The sequence below is a fragment of the Coenobita brevimanus genome, chromosome 94 (genome assembly GCF_032717465.1).
Source record: "Coenobita brevimanus isolate Jiangsu-jjx chromosome 94, ASM3271746v2, whole genome shotgun sequence".
In the NCBI taxonomy this organism is placed as follows: Eukaryota; Metazoa; Arthropoda; class Malacostraca; order Decapoda; family Coenobitidae; genus Coenobita; species Coenobita brevimanus.
In genome coordinates, this window is record NC_137047.1 from 6,450,394 (window position 1) to 6,476,746 (window position 26,353).

The following is a 26,353-nucleotide window of genomic DNA, read 5'->3' on the forward strand; positions in this document are numbered from 1 at the left end:
ACTAAGCGGAGAATGACGAAAAGAACCTATACACCCATGAGAAAAATATGGAAGTTGGAAAAATTAGCCATAGGTGGGATGAACACTGTCATTCTGGGGTACAGTTTACTTAGCTTGATTTTTTCCAGACATATTTGACAATTTTCACATTTTATTTGTTGGTTTTAGTGACTTATTTACAGGTGTTAGGCTCAGATTTGTTTCTTTTACCATAAAACCTAGGCTTTTTGCCTTTCTTTTCTTTTTTTCTAGATTCATGCAATTCTGATAATTTCCATAAGCAGAAAACCCATATGATATTGGAACCCCCCTTTTTTTTTTTTTTTTTTTTTTTTTTTTAAGTTTAGGTTTACAGCAAAACCTAGCCATTTGCAAAGGAAATATCGCTAAATACCACTGATGACAAAACAACAAACAAAACGACAGTGATGACAAAAACCAGCACCACTGTCATGGAAAATCCGACCTACATGTATCCAAAACCAATGTGGCCTGCTGGTGAACACTTCGGAATGAAAGTGCATCACTGTCTATCAGCTGAAACTTGAATAATACCCTATGAATAATACATTCTACCGAGTACAACGGTAACAACCTGGAATTTCTATTCAAAATCCTGTTCAAGCTACCACTCAACGTTCTTTGAGGCTGGCTCCACTCCTTTACTTTGTAAAAATCAATGATAATTATGTTTCATTACCGCAAATTCCTATTGTCACCGTTCACACATAATCGTATCTGCATCAAAATTTCTACATATCGATGCTTATTGTGTGTTTTAAATAATAATGTACAAATATCCTCCCAATACCTCCCTCTATGTGAAACATCACACCAAAACAAATCAGTTGACCAATGGGAACGCTCCATGACATACTTGTTACCAATCAGCGATGTCCATGTGAAGCTTCTCGGCCAATCACCTCTCTCCAAGTTAGAAACATCACGCCTATGTTTACGTTATAGACGCTAGAAGTGTAGCTTTGACTGCACCAGTAACTCTGAGCTGGTACTATTGATGAAACCAGACAAAAGTCATCTTAAGTATAATGAATATTAACAATATTATTTTCTTAACTCTTTTTACATGAAAGTTCACGGGCACGAAAATAAACTTTCTACACTTCAAAATAAGAGCATCAATTCAGATTATATGTAGCGCCTAATCGTTTACATGAGTTTACTTGAGTGTCGTAGCCAATGGTTTCCTCTCTTATGATACTAAATCCCTGCAACCAATGAACGCTCTCCACTTGTATCGGCGACTGAGCAATATCTACGGCAGTCGTCCGTCGGTGGAGAGTGAGTGGAGAGTGTGTTGTCAGTGGTAGGCCACTGTTCACGTAAAAACCATGAAGATTTTAGTTTTTGTCACCCTTATTGGGGTAGCCCTGGTGGAAGCGAAGGTATATTTCGAAGAAAGATTTGCCGACAAAGGTGGGTACGACTGTTGTTTCCTAAATACAGTGAAATGTGTGTAAAAACTGAGCGTCTTCAGAAAGCCCGGCTTATGACAGACTACAGTTTAGTAGAAGCCAATAGTGCCATAGTTACAGCAAGTCAGAGGCAAACATTGATTTATATGCAATGCTTATGAACGATTTAAGAGGACTAGTTGGTATGGTAATGAACGTTTGCTGTAATTCTGGACTGTCCTTTTGACTGGGTTACCCTACGGTAGACTTTGATCCAATGTGCAAGTACCAAACCAATAGGAAAAACTGCCCAAAACTGTACATGTACGGTTTAGTTTAAGCAGCATAAAGACTTTTACATTTTAATTTCTTGTTCGTGTTTTCTGTATTTTTGGGTATGGTGGTAAACGATTGTGATTTTCCCAGTTTCTATAAGTTTTCCAGTATGTTTTGTGGTCATAATGGCAGGCTTGGGCTATGCAACTACCAGATTTGGTTTGGTTTTCCATTTTGATATGTTTAGTTAAGTTACTGTAGTTTTGGTTTGGTTAGATTAGGTGTGGTTAGGTTGTTAGGTTAAATAGTTTGGTTTAATTAGGTCAGTTAATCTTTTAGTTAAGGATATTGTTGTAGGTTAGTGACAAACTGCAGGAGATCTCTTGTTAACCCTGTCAGGCACAAGTGGTTTGAGTCAGATTAACCACCTGTAAAGTGCACCATGACACAAATCTGGTAAAAAAAAACACGCCAAAATATGACACACATCGGCGGGAAACTTGTCCTCCTTCGTTTGACACGATGTGCCTCATGGTGCATTGTACTGGATGGTATTTAATGACGCGATTGGTCTGTGCGTAAAAGGGTTAACAGAGGGTGAAAATTTAACGATTGGGATTTTCACTTGATAAAGTTTGTGTAACATTACCAAGGTTCCAGGACAATTCACCATCATTTACCACAACAAAAACAAGACAATTTGCTGTCAGGACAATTCCCTGTAATTTAATTACATATCAGTTTTAGCAAGTTTACTAGTTTGAGTTATGAGTTATAAATGTTGTATTGTTTTTGTAATAAATATGAAATATGGCATCAAATAGTCGGTATTAACAGAAAAAATATAATCATACTGAAACGTAAATCAGACTATGTAGGATGTTTAACTTTGTTTAACAAGTCTACATACAAGACATTGGCATTTATATTAATGTCTAATAACCATAAGTGAGCATTCAGTATACATTAAAATTATGCAAATAATCATACTACATCTATATAAGTATGTAAGTTTGAGTAACAACCTATTCTATCTGTATATTACAATAAACTTACACCAGATGTCACTACTTATGCAGCTTGGAGCCTGAGCTTGGAACACCAGAAATATAAATGGTAGCGGGGAGTGTTGGAATGATTTTTGTATTTGTTTCCAAATTGTTGCATGACCTTGCTGGATGACCCATGCCAGGCAGCACACAATTGTGAGCACGAGTGCAATGACATAAGAGCACATATATATATATATATATATATATATATATATATATATATATATATATATATATATATATACAGGCATAGCCTGGTTTAACAATGTAATTGGTTGGGTAAAACCCAATCTTTAGGCAGGTTATCATACATTGGGGTACTTTTAACATATATTTCAATGTGGACCATTTACCAGCCTTGGGTTTCCCCCCAAACCAAGCCCAAAACCCACCCAAATGAGCCCCAAAACAAGTTTAAAGTGAATCAAAATGGCCTAACAGCTGTCAGGGAAACTAACCTAAGCCTGACACCCGTAAATCGGTAGAGAGATGGCCTGCAGTCCTAACGGACTTAGGTTTGAATCCCTGCTGGGGCAGGGAACAGTTTAAGGATTTGAATTTCATTAAAATCAGGCTTTACTGATCTACCAGGAGACCCGCCGACATGTTGTAAAAATCTGTCTATTTATTGCCAGACGCCTCAATCCCGTTTGGGGTGGCCACAAACAAATCGCCTCCAAGTCGCCCTGTCCCCCGCCATTTCACTGCCCTGCTCCCAACTCACACCCCCCTCTCTCATATACCTCTCCACCCCATCCCTCCATCTCATCCTCGGCCTCCCCCTCCCTCTTCCCCCCTCCACCTCACTCACATACACTCTCTTCGTCAGTCTTTCACCCTCCATCCTCTCCACATGGCCAAACCACCTCAGTGTGTTCCTCATAATGCTTCCTATCACATCCACATCCACACCACAACGCTCCTTTATATCCTCATTCGTCAGCCTGTCTCTCCACGTGACTCCACAGGCTCCTCTTAAATAACTCATTTCCACTGCTCTCACTCTTGACTTGTGTCCTTCCAACAATGTCCAAGCTTCACTTCCGTACGTTAGAGTTGGTATCACAATACTGTCATGTAGTAACTTTTTCACTTCCATGCTCACTTCCCTGTTTCTTATCACTGCTTTCAAAGAACCAGCAACCTTTCTTCCCTGCTGTACCCTTTCAAGCACTTCACCCTCCAAACCTCCATCCTTACTCATCACACTACCCAAGTACTTAAACGTACTCACATTTTCCAATTCCTCACCATCCAACCTCGCTGTACATTCACTAACTTCACATCTCTCAAAGACCATCACTTTACTCTTCCCTACATTCACCTTTAGGTTCCGTTTCTTACACACACTCTCAAACTCGTCCACCAAGCCTTGCAGCTCCCCTTCGTCTTCACTCAACAACACAGTATCATCTGCAAACAACAGTACAGGGAGTTTCCAAACACTATCCTCTCACCAGGGCCACTCCAACATCCGCTACCCTACCTTGTACCTCTTTTATTATATATATATATATTTGGGTCTGGTTAGTACTTGGATGGGTGACCGCCTGGGAACACCAGATGCTGTTGGCATCCCTACGTCAAGTGGGGTTGGTGGAGGATTAGTGCCCCTTCCTGTAAAAAAAACAATTAACTCTGAGCCCTTGGCCACCCCGTCTGGGATACATGGCGTCTGGCAATGAATGAATGATGAATATATATATATATATATATATATATATATATATATATATATATATATACACCTCTGCCTGGAAAACTTAATTAGCTGAAATTTACGGGAAAAACAGAGGTGGGACATGCATAATTTACGAACTTAAATGGAAGTTTTATTGGAAAGGACGAAAACAGTGTACTGTACTATAAAAGTGAAACCTGGAAAAAACAAAAAAAGTAATTCTATCATGTCATGAAAGACATACTGACTTGGACAGTGTTATTCCCCCCTTTAACCCTTTCTTATTTACAAGTGTATTATATAATTCATTATTTCTAGACAAGATTTTATTTAAGCAAGGTCTCCCTCATTAGATTCATCGAGCATTTAAGCTTGCCTCACGTGCAAAAGATGTCTCCTCCTACAGTATATTAATAGGCATGCAGTACATCACTATGCTTCACACAGTTGATCACTCCATTTAGTAAATCAAACAGCAACAACCTTGTATTATAAATCGGGGCAAATGGAGTTTTTATAGACTTGTGTATTTAATACCATAGATATTTTATAGTGTAGGCTGTTTCCTTTGCAAAAATTTTTTAGGAGTACCATATAAATGCAGTGTAGGTTACATCAATGGGACAGTTATAGTGTAGCAGACTGAAATAATTGCCCTGCAGGTGACTTCACATTCCCTCTGTCTTTTCCTTCATTCATTCCTCTTCCTTTTGCCTATGGGTAACTACAGTGAGTGACAAGCCAATTGGTTTCCTCTACACTAGGAAACCATTTACAGTACTGTGCTGAGTGTAACCATATAACCATTTTATGGCCCCTGGTGGTTTAGTGGGTAAATAAAGGTGCTCCAATCGGATTGAGTCCGTGTAGGTTTATCTCTAGTGGGTGGTTGGGGTTTATTGTGCACGTAATGCCACTCGGTTAATGAGGCTGGTCATTCAACTTAAATGTCAGATCAAACTTACCTAGCCCTAGGTTCCTATGCTCCTCTATGGGGCGACGTGGGATTGGATGATGGATGGGTCTTAGTTGAACTAGTTTAATATTTATTTTTAATTTGCAGATTGGGAATCTCGCTGGGTTCAGTCTGAACACAAAGGAAAGGAATTCGGTGCATTCAAGTTGACAGCTGGTAAATTTTATGGTGATGCTGAAAAAGACAAAGGAATACAGACATCACAGGTTGGTATTTCTATTATGAGTATACTGTGCTGCACCATGGTGGTGCTGGTACTGTATACCGGTAGCACTAATACAGTAGTTTTCATAGTCTAGGATCACATTTTTAACTGACACTCCCATGGATGTTAAATTCAGTGTCCAATACTGTTGTATGATTAATGAGTAAGACTGATTATGGAATATGTGTGACCATTTGTCATTCAAGTTTGAATGTGTAGGTGGCATGGGCCAGTTTATTACTGCTTGCTAGTTGTCATTTGGACATGCTTGTGGGGGACCATATTGAATTAATGGATGTTAGTGGAAATCACAGTGCACTAGTATGATGTAACTAAATAATGAAGATGAAAGGTTGTGAATTTGGACATCAGAAGCAGTCCATACAGTGTTCAGTGCAAGGATCCAGGCATGGATAAACAGAATAAGATAAAATTGGTCTTCATACCATTAAGCTGATTAACCATAATCTCACCTTTTTCATTGTGGTCTTGTTCTTGGTAGGGACTTATTTTGATTGCTACAACTGTGAAGTTAATGGTACTTGTTTTAAAATTGTCTTAAACATGTGCTTCTGCCAACAAGCTATCATATTAGAAAAAAGGAAGATTTATAACTTTGGAAGACATATACTGTATATACAGTAAATCCTTGATATAACGAACTAATTGGGGGGGGTCACTATATCCAAAAGTTTGCTATATACAAAGGGTCAGTATTTCCGAGGGATTACCGAACTCAGTTCGCTATATAAGGGGAGTCATTTGGTCCTACATGCTCAGACATAACCTAAACTATGAAGTTTTATGTGGAGAATTCAATGGTTTATGAAGTTGTACATGTAAATATAATAGTGTATGAAGTTGTACATATAAATACTATACCTATAATAAGAATACAGTACAGGTAACTCGCACGGAACACGATCTCACGGAACGCGCTCGCAATTATACACGGTAAGGGCTGGGATACATATAAGACAACGTAAGATTAAAAAAACATTATGAAAACTACAAATTAACGCAGGAGAGGCCTTTGAAAGATGAAATCCTCGAACGTCACCGCAGCGCGCGGTTTGTTTTGATTACGTGACGATCTAGGCGGGAAATTATTCAGTGAGTGAGACATTCCCGAGTACAGTAGCACAGTATTTGTAAGTTAAATATTTACAGTACTGTACTGTTCTGGTAAGTTTATGTGCAACTTAAAGTACTATTAAATAACGTTAAAGCAAGAAATAAAGTCTTATAACCAGTTTACCTGATAGGCGTCAGAATATTGCCTTTTTTATTTGTTGGTTTTTTTCCACAGTGCTGTTCAGTATTTGTAAGTTAAATATTTACTGTTCTCGTATGTACTGTACTTGTAAGCACTTAAATAAAGTTATCATTAAATAAAGCCTTGTAACCAGATAACCCGAATTATATGATTACCCATGATCGGCGTCGGAATATTGCCATTTTTGTTTGTTCGTTAAACTCATACTGTACTGCTTTTCTACGGTACTGTATTTGTAAGTTAAATATTTACTGTTCTGGTATGTACTTGTAAGCAATTAAAGCATTAAATAAAGCCTTGTAACCAGTTAACCTGATTTATATGATTACCCATGATCAGCGTCGGAATATTGCCTTTTTTTTGTTTGTTCGTTAAAGACTTCTAATAAGAGAAAAATACATTTTTGTCTTGGTATCTTTACCTATTTGCTCAGGTTTGCTGTAATGGTTTGCAACTTGTAGAAAACTGTGACAACTTTCGGGAAGTGAACGAAAATCTGGGACATGACCTTGACTTCACCCTCTCATGTATCATCTGTCAGTTCACCACCGGCTATCGTGATGAGTGGATGTACGATTTTTTCGCTCGTGGCCATGCCTAACCACACATAGTTACACCCATTATCTCAACCCAGACAGAAAATACAACCTTTTTCCTCCCTTGCAAAACACAAACAACCACCCTGTTTACGAGACAGCAATATATATTGCGAAAATAACAAAGTAAAATGATAAAGATAAACGTAAAATGATAAAGATGAACATGTTATGACGGAAGAAATACGTTTTCCCTGTCTGTGAAGGTATTTATTTCTGCTTTGTATCTGTATTCGTAATAATTAGACTTATTGTTAGTTCTGAAACTGCATTACGATTCTATTTTTAGCCATTTTCGTGGTGTGGGAGCTGGAAGTTGTGACAACTTCCTTATTGCTAATCGGACTGACCCTCCACTTTATTCTCCCGTGGCAGAGTCTAGCTTTGGAGTACGTGCAGTTTTCTCATTTAGTACTGAAAATTCAACTCTTTCGCTCCCTTTTCCAAGCATGGGCACAACGATAACGTAAAAAATAACTCTAAATTACCATAAACATGTATCAAAAAGGTGAAAATGTATTCATAACATGTTTTTTTTCCAGCCATTCCTAACAGATTATGTACTGAAATCATTCGATATCACAGTACTGCATTTCTAAGTTAAATATGTACTGTTCTGGTATGTACTTGTAAGTTAAAGCACTGGTACCAGTTAACCTAATTTATATGATTACCTATGATCGGCATCGGAATGTTTCCTTGTGTTTACGTATAGTATTTGTGTGTTGAAGTTTTGCTCAGGAGTACTGTATTTGTGAGTTATAACATTAAATAAACCTTCTAACCACTTAAAGTGCTTTCTAGTGACAGATAACAGCAAAACAACACATTTGGGGGGTCTAGGGAGCAAAATGCGGAGCAGTTTAAATATACGCGATTTCGCACCTAACACAGCACGGTAGGAACGAAACCCACGTGTTCCGTGCGAGTTACCTGTATACTTACTGCTGCAGTACACTTACTGTGCCAGGAAGGGATTCTGTTGTCACTGTGGGCTGATTCCTGAACTTCATCCTCATTTAGCGACCTTTGTTTGCAAAATCTGGGAGAAGTTCAGTCACAATTTGGCCGTTCATTATATCCAAAATTCGCAATACCAGGGTTCATTATCTCGAGAGTTTATTATATGTTTAATGTATATCTAAATTTTGCAATCAGGGGTTCATTATATCGAGGGTTTACTATATATTTATATTATATCTAAAATTTGCAATACCAGGGTTCATTATATCGAGGGTTTACTATATATGTATGTATGTATGTATGTATATATATATATATATATATATATATATATATATATATACGGTACCCTCACGTCCAGCACGCGTTAGTCCAGCACGGTGAGCAATTAATTAGTATTATTTAATACGATTTAATTACTGCAACACGAGTGTGTTAGCATAACACTCACAGAGCTCCGAGAAGTGGGCCAAATCCGCAGAGTTCACTCAAGCACGATCACCCCCTGGTCCAACACGGCCATACTGGACATTCCCATGATGATGATAGCCAATTAAAAACTTCTGATCAAGTAGCCTTCCCCGCCCGCTATCGTGACGTGATTGTGATGCCGCCCAATTAAAAACGCTTCTGGTGTCACGTGATGTTTTGTTTACATTTCTCCCACCACAGAGCCACTCAGTCGCATAATTGCATTGGAAGATGCTTTTTTCTTGCTGCATTTTCTGCCCTTGTTACTCCATTTTACCCTGCTCACGATGCCTAGGAAGCCTTCTGAGAACCCCAAGAAGCGTCGGCACCTCCCTCAGGCCACCAAGCTAGAAAGCATCGAGAGGAAGAAGAAAGGGGAGAGGAAAGTTAACATTGCCAAGGCCTACGACATGAATGAAGCCAACGTGATCATAATCAAATACTTAAGACAAGATCCTGGAGCCAAAGGCTATCACACGGCACTTCATACCAGGTTTGCCGAGGATACGATGATAAATCGGAACGGTAATGTGGTAAAATTGCCGAAGATACCACGGGGATTTGGAATTCATCTGGATGGATTCCTGCCTAGCATACAGTGGGGAAAACTGTGTGACCAAAACCCAGGCGACTCGACAGAGAATGTATCGTACTACAGCATTGAACATTTAGCCTGACACTGAATACATATTAATATTTTAGAATAAATATCGATCGTTTTGAAACCCTTCTCATCGGCGTGTGTACCAGTTTATAAACAAAGTTGCTTCTCCTAATTCTCTACCGAGTCAGCGACAGCGATCACTTTCCACAGTCACGAGACGGGGCTCTGGCAACAGTGTGAGAAGCATGCACTTTGCCGGGCTAGGACAGGCAGAAGCAGGATCTTCCATGGCTGTGGACGAAGATAGTGATTCTGAGTGTGATTTCGAAGGATTTATGAGGGAGGTTTGATTTCGAAGGATTTATTAGGGAGGTTGAGGAGGAGCAACAGCCATTACCCGGTAGTGACGCCAGCAGCCATCCTCCGGGGACCCAATAGGACTAACTACAGCCTTGGATACCACCTTCCATTCCCAGCAAGCCCACCAACACTATCCTAAAAGGTTAGTTATCATTCATAGCACAGTACCATTTATTATTATTACAGTAGTACCAATATATGTATAGGTATATGGTAGGTATTTAGGGTGACTTTTCCGAGGGTTGCTGACATAATTCATTTTTCCCCATAAGCTCTATTGTTAGTCCAACATTTTTTTGGTCCAACACGTGACCCATGCATGACAATATTACCGTGCTGGATGCGAGGGTACTGTATATATATATATATAAATACAGTATATATATACAGCAAACTCGCCCCTAATGCTAGGGTTTGGTTCCAATTGTGGCTCGTTCAGCGTGAAACCGCGTAAGTTTTTACTACTAATTTTGCTTCCTAGCCCCCCTAAATATGGTGTTTTGCTGTTATCTGCCATTGGTAATCAATATGAAGCACTTAAGTGGTTAGAAGGTTTATTTAAAGTTATAACTTACAAATACAGTACTGCACAGCAAAACTTCAACACACAAATACGTAAACACAAGGCAACATTCCGATGTAGATTGGTTTCGGGACAATTCGTCGTCAAGTCAATTCGCCATAACAACAGTAAGAAGACAATTTGCTGTCATTAATGAAGACAGCTGTGGGTGATGCTAAAATATAATTCAAAGGCAAAATAAGTATATTTATAGAATGACGGGGAATTGTTCAGGGTGCAAATTGTCCTGATGGGGAATCGTCCTTGTTTTGACAGGGAATTGTCTGACAGCGAATTGACTTGATGGAGAATTGTCTCGGAACACACCAATCGTGGGTAATCATATACATCAGGTTAACTGGTTACAAGGCTTTATTTAAAGCTTTAACTTTAAATGCTTTAACTTACATAAAGAACAGTAAATACAGTATTTAACTTACAAATGCAGTACTGTGGAAAATCAGTGCAGCAAATATTTAATGAACAAATGAAAAAGGCAGTATTCCGACGTCTATCAGGTAAACTGGTTATAAGACTTTATTTCTTGCTTTAACGTTATTTAATAGTACTTGTACATAAATTTACCAGAACAGTAATATAAATATTTAACTTGCAAATACAGTACTGTGGAAAAGCAGTACGGTGAATCACAGGATCACGTGATCAAAACAAACCATGCGTGCTGTGCTGAGATTCGAGGATTTGGCCTTTCAAAGGCATCACTTAAATTTATAGTTCTCGTAGTGGTTCTTTAATCTTGCGTCGTCTTCTATGTATCCCAGCACTAACTGCGTATAATTGCATGCGTGTTCGGCAAGAACGTGTTCCGGGCAAGCTTACTGTATATTTATACCGGTATATATATATATAAGCCAAATGCAGTTGCTAACGGTGTACCAAAATTTTTTATTTGGTATCTACAGTAGGGCCCTGCAACTAACTTTTTTTTTGACTACCGATTTCAAGTCTTGTGATTGGATAGAAACTGTCTTCAGCTTCAGAACTAGCAACAAAAAACTCGAAACTAGCGACTCCGTGGCGATCATCATCTAGTGAGTGAGCTGCGAGGCAAATTTCAACTCGTTTTCCTAGCGAGCGGGTCTTGTCTAGCAAGTGAGCCACACCTAGTGAGCGAGTCATATGGCTTGTGTTGATTCACCGTTGTCCTGCCCATCACTATGCTAGTGCGACCGTGCCCTTTTTTTTTTATATCTAGCTGCTACCATTGTTCACTGTTTTTGCTAGCCTCATGGCATCTGTGGCTGGTGGTGGAAATGATGTTCCACCCGAAAGGCCTGGAACTTCATATAGTAGTCGTGGAAAGATGGCTGTGAAGAAGAAACACGACTAGAGAAAAGGCATAGCTCAGAAAATGTACAGTGTTGATGACAGAAGAAAATCATTAAATTCATAGAAGATGGCTTGAAAACCTGAAAGGCTGGTGCTCGAGAGGGTGGTGATGGTGGTGGTGGCACTTATTCCCAGTAAGCATGCACACTCCCAACTTCCAACCTTTGCTTTCAGTAAACTGCATTCTGAGCATTTATTGGTGACTTTTTGTTGCATTGTCCTGTTAATTATAATATGGATATAAAAATGTGACTGTTTAGTGGATAAAAGTAGACAGATGGAAAAATAGTCAAACTTTCTAAATGTTCATCTATTTTTATTTTTCGCTATATAAAGTTTGCCTCCAGACTAGCAGTTTCACAACTAGCGAGGTTTCATCATTGTTAAGATCACTAGTTGCGAGGCCCTACTGTAATTTGTAATATTAGATGTCCATATGTTGTGCTGAGTAATTGTCTGTAAACAATGCCTATTGAGCCAAAAGCTTTAAATACAACTGAATATCTATACTGGTACCATTCTCATGAAACACACACACACACACGAACAATTAGGTAAGAACACACACACACACAGAAGTGGAAGGTCATGTGTTTCAAACTTGTTGAGCTTTTACTCAAGAGCGATTGATGTGGTACAGGAGAGAGATGGTTGGGTGGATTGTGTGTACTTAGACTTAGAGAAGGCCTTTGACAAGGTACCTCATAAGAGACTAATGTGGAAACTAGAATATATAGGAGGACTAAAGGGGAAACTTCTGGAATGGATGAGAGACTTTTTGAGAGACAGACAAATGAGGACAGTAATAAAGGAAAAGATGTCTGGATGGAGGGAAGTAACAAGTGGAGTCCCTCAAGGCTCAGTGTTGGCGCCAGTAATGTTCCTGATTTACGTAAATGATATGGTAGATGGAGTGAACAGTTATGCGAGTCTGTTTGCTGATGATGTAAAGATCTTGAGGAAGATAGAGGTTGAGGAGGATTGTAAAATACTGCAGGAGGATTTGGATAGGATACACAATTGGAGCTGGACGTGGGAAATGAAATTTAATGTAAAGAAATGTAAAATATTGGAAATGGGTAAAAGTACCAGGAGACCATCACTGAATTATTTTTTGGGTAATGAATTAATCACAAAAAGGAGAGAAGAGAAAGATTTGGGAGTGCTGGTCCAAGATAGTTTGTCACCAGAAAAGCACATTAACAAGATAGTTGGAGAGACTTATAAGCTCTTGACTAACATAAGAGTAGCATTTCATTATATGGATGAGGAAATGATGAAAAAATTGATAGTGGCCATGATCCGCCCCAGGTTAGAATATGCAGCGGTAGTGTGGTCCCCACACAAAAGAAAGATATAAACAAGATTGAGAGAATACAAAGAACAGCAACCAAGATGGTCCCCAGTCTGACAGACCTGTCATACAGAGAGAGGCTGGAAAAACTGGATTTGCCTTCGTTAGAGGAAAGGAGAAAGAGGGGAGACATGATTGTGGTGTTCAGGACCATGGTGGGAGTAGATAAAATTGACAAAGAAGATCTGTTTGTATGGGATAAGAGAGCAACAAGAGGACACAGAATGAAATTGAAAAAGTCAAGCTGCTTGAAGGATATCAAGAAATATAGCTTTCCTTACAGAAGTATAGACTTATGGAATAGCCTGGACAAAGAGATCGTCCAGTCTAAAAACTTAAACGAGTTTAAAGTTAAATTCGACTTATTGAGAAACAGCGATGGAAACCCACGAGCATAGTACATTCCGTGTATATCACAATTAGGTATGTTCTTAAATATTTGAAACGACTTAGACAAAGAGGTGGTGCATGAGAAAAACATTCATGTGTAAAGGTAGACTTGATAAATGTGGATATGGAGACAGGACAACACGAGCATTGCTCAATTCCTGTATGCTACAAATAGGTAAATACACACACACACACACACACACACACACACACACACACACACACACACAGCTTGACTTTTTTTTTTTAGAATAAACTGATTCCCCTAGTTTAACCTTGGTACATAGGCTCTGGGTAAATTTATCTTTCTTTTCAATGTTTCCATTACTGGGCTTCAAATTTTGCACACTCAAAGTTGATAAGCTGTATAACTTTCTAAACTGCACAATTGGTCTTTTTTCAGGATGCAAGGTTTTATGGATTGTCGTCAAAATTTGAACCCTTCGGTAATAAGGACAAGCCCTTAGTTATCCAATTCTCGGTAAAACATGAGCAGAACATTGACTGTGGTGGAGGTTACTTGAAGATATTCGACTGTTCATTGGACCAGAAGGATATGCATGGTGAATCACCATATCTGATAATGTTTGGTAAGTATTTTGCTAAGAGTAATCAGATTAGGCAGAACATGGAGACCAGTGAAATATTTTCAAGACCTTGTGGACCGCAGTTTCATATTTGACATTGTTGGACTGGATTTCCTGGTTAGTGTTGAATGTTGATTAGTATTAGTGTTTTTTTTTTGTTTTTTTTATAGAAAGCATGACTACCAGTATCTAGCATATGATATACCGGTACCAAAAATTCACTTGAGTTTAGTTGAACAGTTAACAGTAAATCCTCGGTTTCCAGACTAACCTTTTGGAGATTGTCCTTCCATTTGTGCTTTGAGTTCTTCAGCTGTAGTTATAGACTGCCTTTGTTCTGTTCTTTCACTATGTCTTAAGGATCAGTGTAGCTTGGTTAACATCAGCTGATTATGCCACATTTCACCTTTTGATCAACAAAAAGCAGCTTCAGTTGCTATACAGTACAGTAGGTACTGTGGTCTTGGGTTCCTCAATGTAAACCCAGTGGACTGTAGGTTGACATTGCCCTTCTGCAGTCCATCCTTCTTTCTACGAAGAGGGAGTTGAACAATATATAACTGACGCTTCCATCCATTATCAATGTTAGACAGTGAAAACTTTATTTTTCTGCATACCACAACTTACAATATGGGTATTGAGGCAGAGTGTCATCTCAACATTTTCGTTTAGGGACCTGGTGAGGGTGTGTTGCTGTGTAAAATGTAATTTTAGGTGGGGTCTGTTTTCTACAAAAAGTCGAAAAAATGCCATTTACCTACCCAAAATCACTATTTTTTAATGTTGACATCTACCACTAGCACTCGGCAGACACCTGAGGAGCCACTTTAGTCCGAAGTCCCCCCGAGTCCCTTGATTCTTCCTTCCTGAATCCATGTTGTCATTGCCAGGTATTTTCTAGGCACTGAGTCTGTGTGATCGTACTTAAGAAATGTACAGTAAGTCTACAGGAATAGAATAGGCACTGTTCTTGGTTCCAAAGTCTTAGTGAGTCTGTGGTGGCAGACTTGTGACCTCCCAAGTACAGATATACACCTATTCTTCCTTGAGCTCTGAATGAGCGTGGCTACTGGCTTGAGACCGTATGGTCTTTGAGGACTTTGGTTAAGCTTATCTCATCCTTGGCTGCTTTAAGTAGCTTCAAAGGCTATTTAATTTAGGCGTCAGGACTCTTGGTTGGCCTTTACGTTAGCCTGAAGAGAAATACTTAATAAGAGTGCAGAGAAATGATGAAAAGAAGTTCCTGAAAAGTAGAACCTCTTATGAGGTTTATTAAGTCTTGAATCTTCTTATGGGGAGCTCTTGTGAGGTTTAAGTTGGTCTTCAGTCTTCAAAATTTATAGCCTTTCTTGGTTTCAAAGGCCAGAAGCCTTTCCTGATGATATGCAGAAGCTCAGATGAAGCCATTTCTTTTCATGTAGCCAAAGGCTGTCATGGCACCTCTTGTGATCTCTTTAATGCATCCCAATGCTTTGGGTGTGAAGAGGAAGATCAGGAACCACCATGGGCACTGAATAGAATGCCATCAAATCCTTGTCACATAGTTTAAAAGTTAGAACTGGGTCATGGATGTCTTCCTCCCAAGAAATTAAGTTCTGCAGGCTTGTAGCTTCTTCATTCAGCATAGGATTTTTTCTCACCCATATGGTATTGTCTTCTTGAATCTCTTCTTCTTTTAGCTGGAGGGTCATCACTTTTCCTTCTGGTATTCAAGATTACGTGAATCTCCTCAGTTCCACATTAGAGAACAGCAGACTCTGGAGGATTTGTGAACTTGGCAAAATAGGCTCGGTTTAAAACTCCTGAAGAGCTCCACCTGCTTCAGAACATGATTGGGGCCATGAAGCTAGTTGCATTGAGATTTAATGCTAAACCACATGGGTTAGTACCAGCCAAGAATCCAATCCATAAGAGACTTTAAGTTCTTAAGATCTTGACCCAAAAGCTTATGCCAACTAGGCTAATCCACAACAGGCTGCAGAGTCTGTTGGCACATGTCAACCATCTGGCCTGATCAGGGACCAAGGGATCCTTGGAGATTTAGCCAATCCTGATGGCGTGCTACAGCCTGTAAGCATGGTTTTGATCAGAACTCAGATCAGCTACACTGTCAGGCAGATCAGGGAGCTCTTCATAGTTGTCATGCCACCCAAAATTTGGATTGCAAGGAAGCTCATGAACTCCCTCTGCCAGTTTCCCCAAGTTGCCACTGAAGCCACATGTGAGTTGTGGGACCATCAAGAGAGATCATTAAGTTCTTGACAGGTCTCTTGTTGGTATGCAACATGCATACAAGCCAGATTAGCCTGCCTGATTACTTTCTCTGACACATGAAATATTAACAGAAGACTTAGTGTTTTTGTGCATTGACTTGCCACAGTGCCACATAATTGTTCTGTTGTACTTTAATTCTTTTGTTACCAAAATGCATGAGAGCAAGATGACAAGTTGAATATCTCAATTTGGATAGGAAGGACACAAATCAAGAGTGAGAGCTGTGGAAATGAGTTAAGAGGAGCTTGTGGAGTCACATGGAGAGACAGGCTGACAAATGAGGATGTAAAGGAGCATTGTGGTGTAGATGTGGATGTGATAGGAAGTGTTAGAAGGAACACACTGAGGTGGTTTGGCCATGTGGAGAGGATGGAGGGTGAGAGACTGATGAGGAGAGTGTATGTGAGTGAGGTGGAGGGTGGGAGAGGGAGGGGAAGGCCGAGGATGAGATGGAGTGGAGAGGTATATGAGAGAGGGGGATGTGAGTTGGGAGCAGGGCAGTGAAATGGTGTTGGACAGGGCAACGTGGAGGCGATTTGTTTTTGGCCACTCTGTTCGAGATTAAGACGTCTGGCAATAGATAGATAAATAGAAATATACATACATATATTTTTTACTTTTGTAGAAAAGACTTCCTCTTAAAATTAAGTTTTGCACAGGAACACACCCTTGCCAGGTCCCAGTTAAAAAATGGAAGAATTTGGGTATTACAGGGGGATTTGGGACTTAAGTGACTGCTCAGGTGACAACTGAGTGCTAGCGATAGATGTAAATGCTAAAAAATTGTGATTTTGGGAAGGTAAATGGCTTTTTAACGACTTTTTGTAGAAAAGGCCTCGCTTAAAATTAAATTTTACATAGGAACACACCCTCACCATGTCCCAAATTGAAAATCTTGAGCAGATGCTCAGCTTTAATGGGTATGTTAACCCTATCCCATAAAGGGAGGAGCGTAAACTCTGGCTGTGTGCGCAACTCTCGCTCGAGAGCTTTCAGAACAGTTGCGTAGAGATATTTTACTTCTAACGCTCATAGGAAAGTTACTATTCATCATAGAAAGGCCACTTTGGTCTCATTTTGAAGATGAAGAGTTTTGCTCTGTTGTACATTGTCCAAAAAGACAATGTATACAAAGTAAAATGCAAAAAAAGTTAGTAGTAGTTAGCTGACATGCTAAAGTTTTACACTGTCCTTAAAAAAAAAATCCGCCAAAAAAACCTATTCAAGAAATAATGATATTTTTTGCTTCAATACGTAGCAGAATAAATTTCCTTTCCAATAATGCATTATTTGCTGTATTTTCTTAAATAATAAGACCACATATATATGCGAGAAAAAGGAGCATAAGTGATCAGCGGGAGGTCAAGAGCTGTACATCCTCCTACCTATGAGGAACCTCACACCACTCTGAGCCAAGCAAACCAAGTGAGCATGCATGCACTAGCTATGCACTAGGAAATTCCGTACACAATACTGCGTTGCTGGAGGTATTAATTATGGGTTGAGACTGTTGTGTGTAGCATTGAGTGTTAACATAGTTTGCTAGGTTTAGGTTGGCTTCAAGGATTTAGCAGAAAATAGCTAAAAAAAACAGGAAAACTTTCCTTCATATTGAGCCTTGGTTACAGTACTCAATTTAGCGGAAAGTTCGAGATAAAGGATTGAGGATTGGCTGAAAAAGTTTGTTAAATAGAACAGCAACTGTATTTTTATTATTTTATTATTATTATTATTATTATTGCAGTCACTTGCTGAACCTGGCACAGACCTTTGTTAACTCTTTGAGAATCGGGTGACTATTTCGATTGTCATTTCAAATCCAACCTCAGAGATTCGGATGACGCTTTTAATCGTCATTTTAATAACCTTTTGTAAAATATTCACCATAAATCGCATTTACGCATCATAACAAAGAGGCTCGGGCATGATGTCACGGAATGGTTGCTCTGTTTGGCGGTACTGCACAGCTGATCTGACTCATGGTTTTGTTTCTTTATAACTTTATTCTTGGTGAATATTTTTCTACAGCAAGGTATAAAATTTTTGGTTTTTGCCTAACTTCAACTTGTCACTTTGACTTTTTATTTTCTTTGTTTTCCCTTAACGAACATACTATGATAAAGTACAACTATTCAGCTTCAAAATAACACCTAACCAGCATCCTATCATAAAAAGTGTTTTTACACTGACCGATCAAAGAAAAACATCGCGGAGCGAATGTGCGGCCAAGACTAAAATAAAATTGTTTATCTCTTTCCTTTCGGTTTACTGCACAATGAAATCCAAGTATTACCATAATCTATATATCATTGTAAAGGCAATTTATTGTATTTTTTGCATGGTTTAAACCAAATTTACATATCTTTACTCATTATTTTTTGCCGAATATTTTTCTACAGCAAGGTATAACATTTTTGCTTTTCGCCTAACTTAAACTCATGATTGTGACATTTTATTTTCTTTGTTCTTCTTTTTTGAACATAATACAATAAAGTACAACTGTTTAGCTTTAAAACGACACCAAAACCGACATTCTATCATGAAAAGTGTATTTACACAGTGATCATAGTAAAACATCGGGCTGCGAAGATGTATGTTAGCGTGAGTGGCTAACTCTGACACAGACAAACACTGCCCGGGCCAGAAACCTGAAAGGGTTAAAGAACGTGTCACATGTCCCCAAGCAAGCTCGCGAACTTACCTGGGCTGCCCATACTTGACCCATGTCATCCATGAGGGTGATACCATTCTCAGTTCTGCCACTGGACAGAGCTGCCATTTTTTCTATTCCAAACTTGCATAATCACACTCTGAAATCACCCCTGGGGAGGGGGGGAAAGAATACTTCTCCAGTATCCTTGCTTGTTGTAAAAGACAACTAAAATGGGCCCTTTTGTTTCCAGCCTCTCTCCTTACTCTCCTCTTATGCTCTTCTGTTCCCCTTATCTTATTTGTTTCTTCCGGCCTTTTTTTTCCATCTACTCCTGCAGTGCCATATTGCCATATTATGGCTTGGTGCTACTTCAGTATTCCTTCTTTCTTACACTCTGAAAATGTCTTCAAAGAAGCATAGCAGTGATCATGACTACAGTAATGTGATAATTAAAAAAAAAAAAAAGTGGACATTCTAAAGCTAGGCAGAGGTGTTGCTGCAAGCTAGCTATGTGATGAGTATGGGATTAGAAATGTGACTGTAGGACCTGAAGAAATGATGTTAAATATTGAAATTTTATGCTGCACATGAAAATACTGAATGAGTGACAAACAAGAAAAATGAAGTAAATGTGCCATCATTGACAGTACCATATGCATGGTTTAAACAATGGTAGGCATGAAGGAACTGCTATTTCTGGACCAGTACTGACTGAGAAAACAGGAATTTCAAGCAAACTGTAAAATCACATGTCATGTGAATAGTCCATTGGTTAGCTGAACAGATTTAATCATCATTCATCATCATCATCATCCGGACCTCCTTTCCCACCCAAGGGCAGGGTGAGGAGTGGCGGAAATAAAGTGCTTGAAGACTTGAGGAAGAAAATGTCCGACATGGATGGGGAAAAAAAGTGACAAGGATGCTTCTGAAATATTTGTACGTGAATTTGTGGAAATTAGTAGCCCATTAAAATCTCTACCCTGAATTGCTGAGCAAAAAATCAGTTCAACCTCTAACATACAAGCATATCATAATGAATAATCTTTGATAACTTAAAATCACAAAATACAAATCTGTGCATGTTCAGTAGTCCTCAAATTCGATCAGCTGATAACTGCTACAACAAGTAACTATACCAACATGGTGACAAAGGCATTCCTGGTCCACCCATCAATCCATCATCCAATCCTACGTTTCCCCATGTGGAGCGTAGGAGCCTGGGGCTAGGCAAGTTGGTCCCGACATTTAAGAGGAAGGTGCCCAGCCTCACTCATCCCTGAGTGGCATTACGTGAGCAATAAACCCCAACCACCCCTTGGATATGAACCTTCAGCGGCTCAATCCAATTGGAGCGCTGTAATTACCCGCTGAACCACCACATGCCAAAATTTGGTTGTGGTTACCACCTAGCGTAGTAAATGGTTTCCTGGTGTACAGGAACCCATCTGGCATGTCACTCAGTGTAGAGTTACCCACAGGTAGAAGGAAGAGGAAAGAATGAAGGAAAGACAGACAGAAGTGGGAGTGTAAAGTCACCCATAGGCAGAAGGATGAGTAAAGATGTATGCTTTCATAATTTGACGATAATCTACAGATTAATAGTAGAGAACTTTTATAATCGTTCAAAAATAGGATAATTTATACGTGTCTGCTTGGACTGTGGGATGCTGGACACTGTGATAACTCAAGTTAGGCCAACAGTGTTTAATAATAGTAGTCCATCCGTCCATCCATCATCTAATCCTATATTGCCCCATGAGGAGCTTAGGAGCCCAGTGCTAGGCAGTTGGTCCCGACATTTAAGATAAGTGACCAGCCTCGCTCATCCCCACCCATCCCTGAGTGGCATTACATGAGCAAACAACCCCAACCACCCCTTAGATATAAACCTTCACCAGCTAATAATAATAATAATCTGGTCTTTTTTGTACCAAAAGCGCTAGTTCTTACATAGAGAAATCATTAGTGCTCTACACACACATACATTATTTTTACAGTTATGAGATTTTTAACATCTCTCATGCAATACAAACTTCATCAGTAAAAAAACATATGAAAGTGGCAATAATTAAACTGTATAATCATGTCATGGTACCTGTCTCCAGGTTGTAGCATTTTGAAAAACGAGAGGCTTTCAGCTGCCTCTTAAAGGATTCAACAGAAGAGAGTTCTCATGGACAGTGGCAGTCTATTATATAATCTAGGGGCTCTGTACACAAAAGAATGATCAGAGAAAGATGACTGGTGAATGGCTCTAGGCTCGTTAAGATGCAAGGAATTATCATCTATGTAACATCAGACCTGGGCGTGGTGATGGGAGTTTTAACAATTCAGAAAGATACTTCACTTCACCAAACTTAAGAACCTTAAATGTATTATGACAGTTTAAATTCAACTCTGGCCTTTTACTGGTAACCAATGTATCTCATTTAGGAACAGGGTAGTCTAGGTTCTCAGGGTGTGGGGGGGGACAAAGATAGCCCGTGCCTCCCTGTTCAACACAGGCTGAACTTTTGTTAGTATATTATTTGGAAGACCAGTCCACAGTGAATTACAATAATTGACACAAGACCACTGCATGGACCAGTATTAAGAGAGAACTTCTGTTCAGAAAATTTCTCAGAGTACAGATTTCTGATATACAAGTTACACCCTCTGACAACTTAATGTTCTTTGTAGTTTAACTTTTGATTTAAACACCCAGATTTTGAACAGAACTGAATGGATGAAGCTGTGACACGCCAATTATTTACATGTAAAAAATAATGAATATTCTCAAACCATTAACATGATAGTCTGAGCACAGAGATCGCTGAACGGTATTGCAAGGGACATATGGATATCCATACATATGACTGATGTAATTTTTCCAGTTTTCAGAAATATTCTATTTGCGTCAAGCCCTCTGATCCAAACCATTTTTGATTTTGGAAATTGCACTATACCTCACCCCACCCTTAGGGCAACAAGCAGTAGACTGAATTTAGTAATACAGGCAGACCCCGAGAAATGATACCCCTAGATGCACTACCCTGGCATAGTGATTGAGGTATAAATACACCCCCACCCCCACCCCCCCGGACGATGGCCAGACCCCAGTATAATGATGGGTTTTGCATTTTTGAAAACTGATTTTGATGAAATTTTAAACTAAATTTTGTGGTTAGACTTAGATTGTGTTTGTCACAGGCGGGGTGAATATTGTCATTTTGGGGTAGGGTACAGTTTACTGTTTGATTTTTTCTAGACTTATTTTTTATTTCAGATATTATTTTTGGGTTTAGGTGAGTTATGAAATGCTTTTAGGCTTAGTTTAGCTTGTTCTAAAGCTATTTGAAGGTTTAGGTTAGCTAGAAACTTGTATTTGGACTCATTTGGGTGGGTTTAGGACTTGGTTGGGGGGGATACTCAAGGCTCGATAACACATCTGTATACTTTACATGTTAAATCTACCCCAAGATACGATACCCCACCTAGCGATGGGTATTTACAGTACTTAACCAGTTGCTTCTTTGAACTGGGGTATGCCTGTACTATGCGCTTCATCAGAGTGAATTTCTTCCTTAATTTTGTGTGTACTTGGAATGCATAACTCAGTTTTTTCACTAACTTCCATTACCTGTAATTTTGTTTTAGGTATTATCACAGCCTTCTTCCACTCCCGCGGTGCAACTATACCATCATTTTTTTTTTTTTTCCCCCAGTCCATTGACCCAAAATCATCTCCCACTTCAGAGTTTCCTAGAGCAACCCAGTTATATTTAAGCAGTGTCACATTGCTGGATAGAATTATATATACAGTAAACCCTCAATATAACAAACTAATTGGGGGAAGGGTGGGTCGCTATATCCGAAAGTTTGTTGTATCCGATGGTCGTTATTATCCAAGGGATAACCGACCGAAGGTCACTATGTCTGTGGAGTCATTCAGTCCTGTGTGTGCATCCACAACCAAAACTTACTCTATGAAGTTTCACTTGGAGAATTCAATGGTTTATGTAGTTATACATGTACAGTAAATACCATAATACCATCCCGTATGAAGGATGGTATTTACTGAAGGCAGAAGTTCACTCTGGAAATGATGGGTCGCGAAGTTCCGCTGCATACACCGAACAAAGATTGCTATATCCAGTGGAAGTTCACTCTGGAAACGGTGGGTCACGAACTTCTGCTGCACACACTGAACAAAGGTCGCTATATCCGGTGGAAGTTCGCTCTGGAAATGGTGGGTCGCTATATCCGAAGTTCCCAATCAGAGGGTTCGTTATATAGGGGGTTTACTGTATTCTATATTGTTTCAAGTATGGTAACTAGAATTTTCATTTCACAGGTCCAGATATCTGTGGGCCTGGAACCAAAAAGGTTCATGTGATCTTCAATTACAAGGGAACAAACCATTTGATCAAGAAAGAAATTCGCTGCAAGGATGATGTGTTCTCTCACCTTTACACTCTGATAGTAAACCCCGACAACACATACGAAGTTCTGATTGACAATGAGAAGGCTCAGTCTGGCGAGCTGGAAGAAGACTGGGATATGCTGCCACCCAAAAAAATTAAGGATCCAGATGCCAGCAAGCCAGAGGACTGGGATGACAGATCCACAATTCCTGACCCAGATGATACCAAACCTGAAGACTGGGACCAGCCTGAGCACATCCCAGACCCCGATGCTACAAAACCTGAGGACTGGGATGATGAAATGGATGGAGAGTGGGAACCACCAATGATTGATAACCCTGATTACAAGGGAGAGTGGAAGCCAAAGCAGATTGACAATCCTGACTACAAAGGACCATGGATCCACCCTGAAGTTGACAACCCAGAATATACTGCTGACCCAGAGCTGTACAAGTATGATGAAGTTTGTGCTGTTGGATTGGACTTGTGGCAGGTTAAGTCAGGTACCATCTTTGACAATTTCCTTATTGGCGATGATATTGAGGAGGCCAAGAAGATTGGTGAGGAGACGTGGGGAGCTACAAAAGATGCTGCCAAGAAGATGAAGGATGAACAAGATGAGGAAGAGCGCAAGAGGGCAGAGGAGGAGGCAAAGGCAGCTGAAGCAGACAAAGAAGACGAGGACGATGAGGACCTTGATGATGAAGATGAAGATGACCTAGATGAAAATGAGCTTGAGCATGATGAGCTGTAAATCAATAGTGTGGGGAGAGTAAGTAGGAATCATGCTCTAACTTAAACAGTAGCTGAACAGACTGAAGCCTGTCACGCCTTTTTTTGGGGGGGTAATAGGCTTCAGTCTAAACTAGTCTGGGTGGATCTTAAACAGTGGAGCACTGTTTTGATTGTGCTCTGTTTGATACGGTTCCTTGACTAGTTTTAACTATGCCCAGCTTGGGTTGGATATGCATTTTCATGATCATCTGTAATCATCCTCATTTTCATAGTGTATGCAGCACAACCTTGTATGTTTGTACGAGTCCGAAGTGTGAAATAATTGCTGTCATTGTAAGACCAGATTTTGACAGGAGTGTATGGTTGAGTGAGTGATTTCCAATAAACTAATGATTTAAATGTGTTTTTAATGCCCAAACCTGTTTTTGTGAAGTATATTGTATATCCCAGAGGAGTTAAGGAATTGACTGATGATAGTCTTAGTTAACCTAAAAATATTTAAGCTTTGTAAATGATTTTTCTGAAATTAAAATTTTGACCTTTCATATCACTATTAGCCACTTAACCTTTGGGAGGTGATTTTAAATTAGGCAAAGGAACAGGAGTACCATCTTTGGTTAGCTGGTACATAAATTGTAAGGACACACAGGTTCAGTGAAGTGGCTGGACAAAGAACCTTCAAGAAAGATAAAAATATGGACATTGAGAACGAGCAAAACTGAAAGAAACTAAGGAATTAAGCCTGAAGGCAACCATGCAGAGGCTTTTTATAGGATACAGAAGTGCTTGGTCTGGGATGATTTAACATGGTAAACTTTATGCAAAGCTTTGTAGCAAAATGATTGTGGCTGAAATATCTGCAGAATTTTGTATATAGAGGTGGATTTACAAGCGTGGGATAAGGCAGGAGGTTGCGACCTTCAAATTTTTAAGAATGCTGGTAATATTAAATGAACTGGTGGTAATTTTAGTTATACGGGTAACCAGATCATGGAAAAAAAATTTGCTGGTGAAATTAAATACCTAAAGGACTACTATCGTAGATGTGACTGAAAGTGACATATACAGTTTGGCCATGTGGAGAGGATTGAGAAAGAAACTTAATACTGTATATGAGGGGAAGGGGAGACTATGAACGAGAGGAAAGGATGGAATGGAGAAAGGGCAGCAAAATGGCAGAGGACGGAGCGACTTGGAGGCAGTTTGTGGCCACCCCTTAGGGGATTAAGGCATCTGGCTGTAGCTAACCACTTCTCTAATATTCTCCCTGCTGCATAATAAAGCTAATACAGTATTGTCCTGTACTAGATGCAAAGTAGCCAGGAGAAAAAGCCATATTTTAGTGGTTGTTGAATAAGAGATCATGTGTATGGCCCTGTCCTCATCTGGACATGAAGTTGCCTTGCCGTCCTATCTTTTTTGGGGGGATAGGGAGCAGGCTGAAGGACATTTGGATATAGTATCTAGGCAGTTCTTTGCCAGGTTACATGTGTATTGATGCCAACACATGAAAGAGTCCCTCTCCAGCACTGGTTAAGTAATTAAGAAAACAATACAATGTATGAGATCTTTATGGATGGGATGGAGTATGAGAATGTATTTGAGATACCTGCAATGATGAGCAATTTTAGAGGACAAGGTGTAAGAGAGACGAGTACTAGAAGGTAAAACTATTGGAAAACTCCACAGGGAGATTTAAGAGTATACAACTAGAGAGTCGTTAAACAAGGAGTCATACAACCAAACTACACACTGCATGCACAGAGGACATTTTCAGAAGCTTGAATTGGGATGACAAAGGAAGCAGCATTAACTGTGAGTGAACAGTCACTGAATAACAGAGGAACTGCAAGAAATAATAGTGATTTAAATATTTTGGCGTGGAAGAAGTTGAGAGGCGGAAGAGAGAGTTATATGTGGAAAGGAAGAGAGAGGTGAAAAGATTAGTAAGAGAGAGTAAGAAGAGAGTGGATGAGGAATTTGGAAGGAATTTGAGTGTAAAGTGGAGGGACTGTAAGAAAATGTTCTGGAGAGAAGTGAAAAGAGTAAGACAGGGTGGAAGTGAAGTTAGCAGGGGAGTGAAAGATAAAAATGGTAGATTACTAGTGGAGAAGGGAGAAAAAGTGAGCAGATGGAGAGAACACTTTAAAATATTGTTGAACGTGGA

General features: G+C 39.5%; 1 protein-coding gene across 1 annotated transcript; it reads left to right on the forward strand.

Annotated features, from left to right (window-relative positions):
* Window positions 1-1,265: 1,265 nt before the first annotated feature.
* On the forward strand, window positions 1,266-24,585 carry Calr (calreticulin). Its single transcript, XM_080282597.1, has 4 exons — window positions 1,266-1,437; window positions 5,488-5,606; window positions 13,935-14,121; window positions 23,382-24,585. The coding sequence occupies exons 1-4, from the start codon at window positions 1,353-1,355 to the stop codon at window positions 24,203-24,205; spliced, it is 1,215 nt and encodes a 404-aa protein (XP_080138723.1). The 5' UTR covers window positions 1,266-1,352; the 3' UTR covers window positions 24,206-24,585.
* The last annotated feature ends 1,768 nt before the right edge of the window (window positions 24,586-26,353 follow it).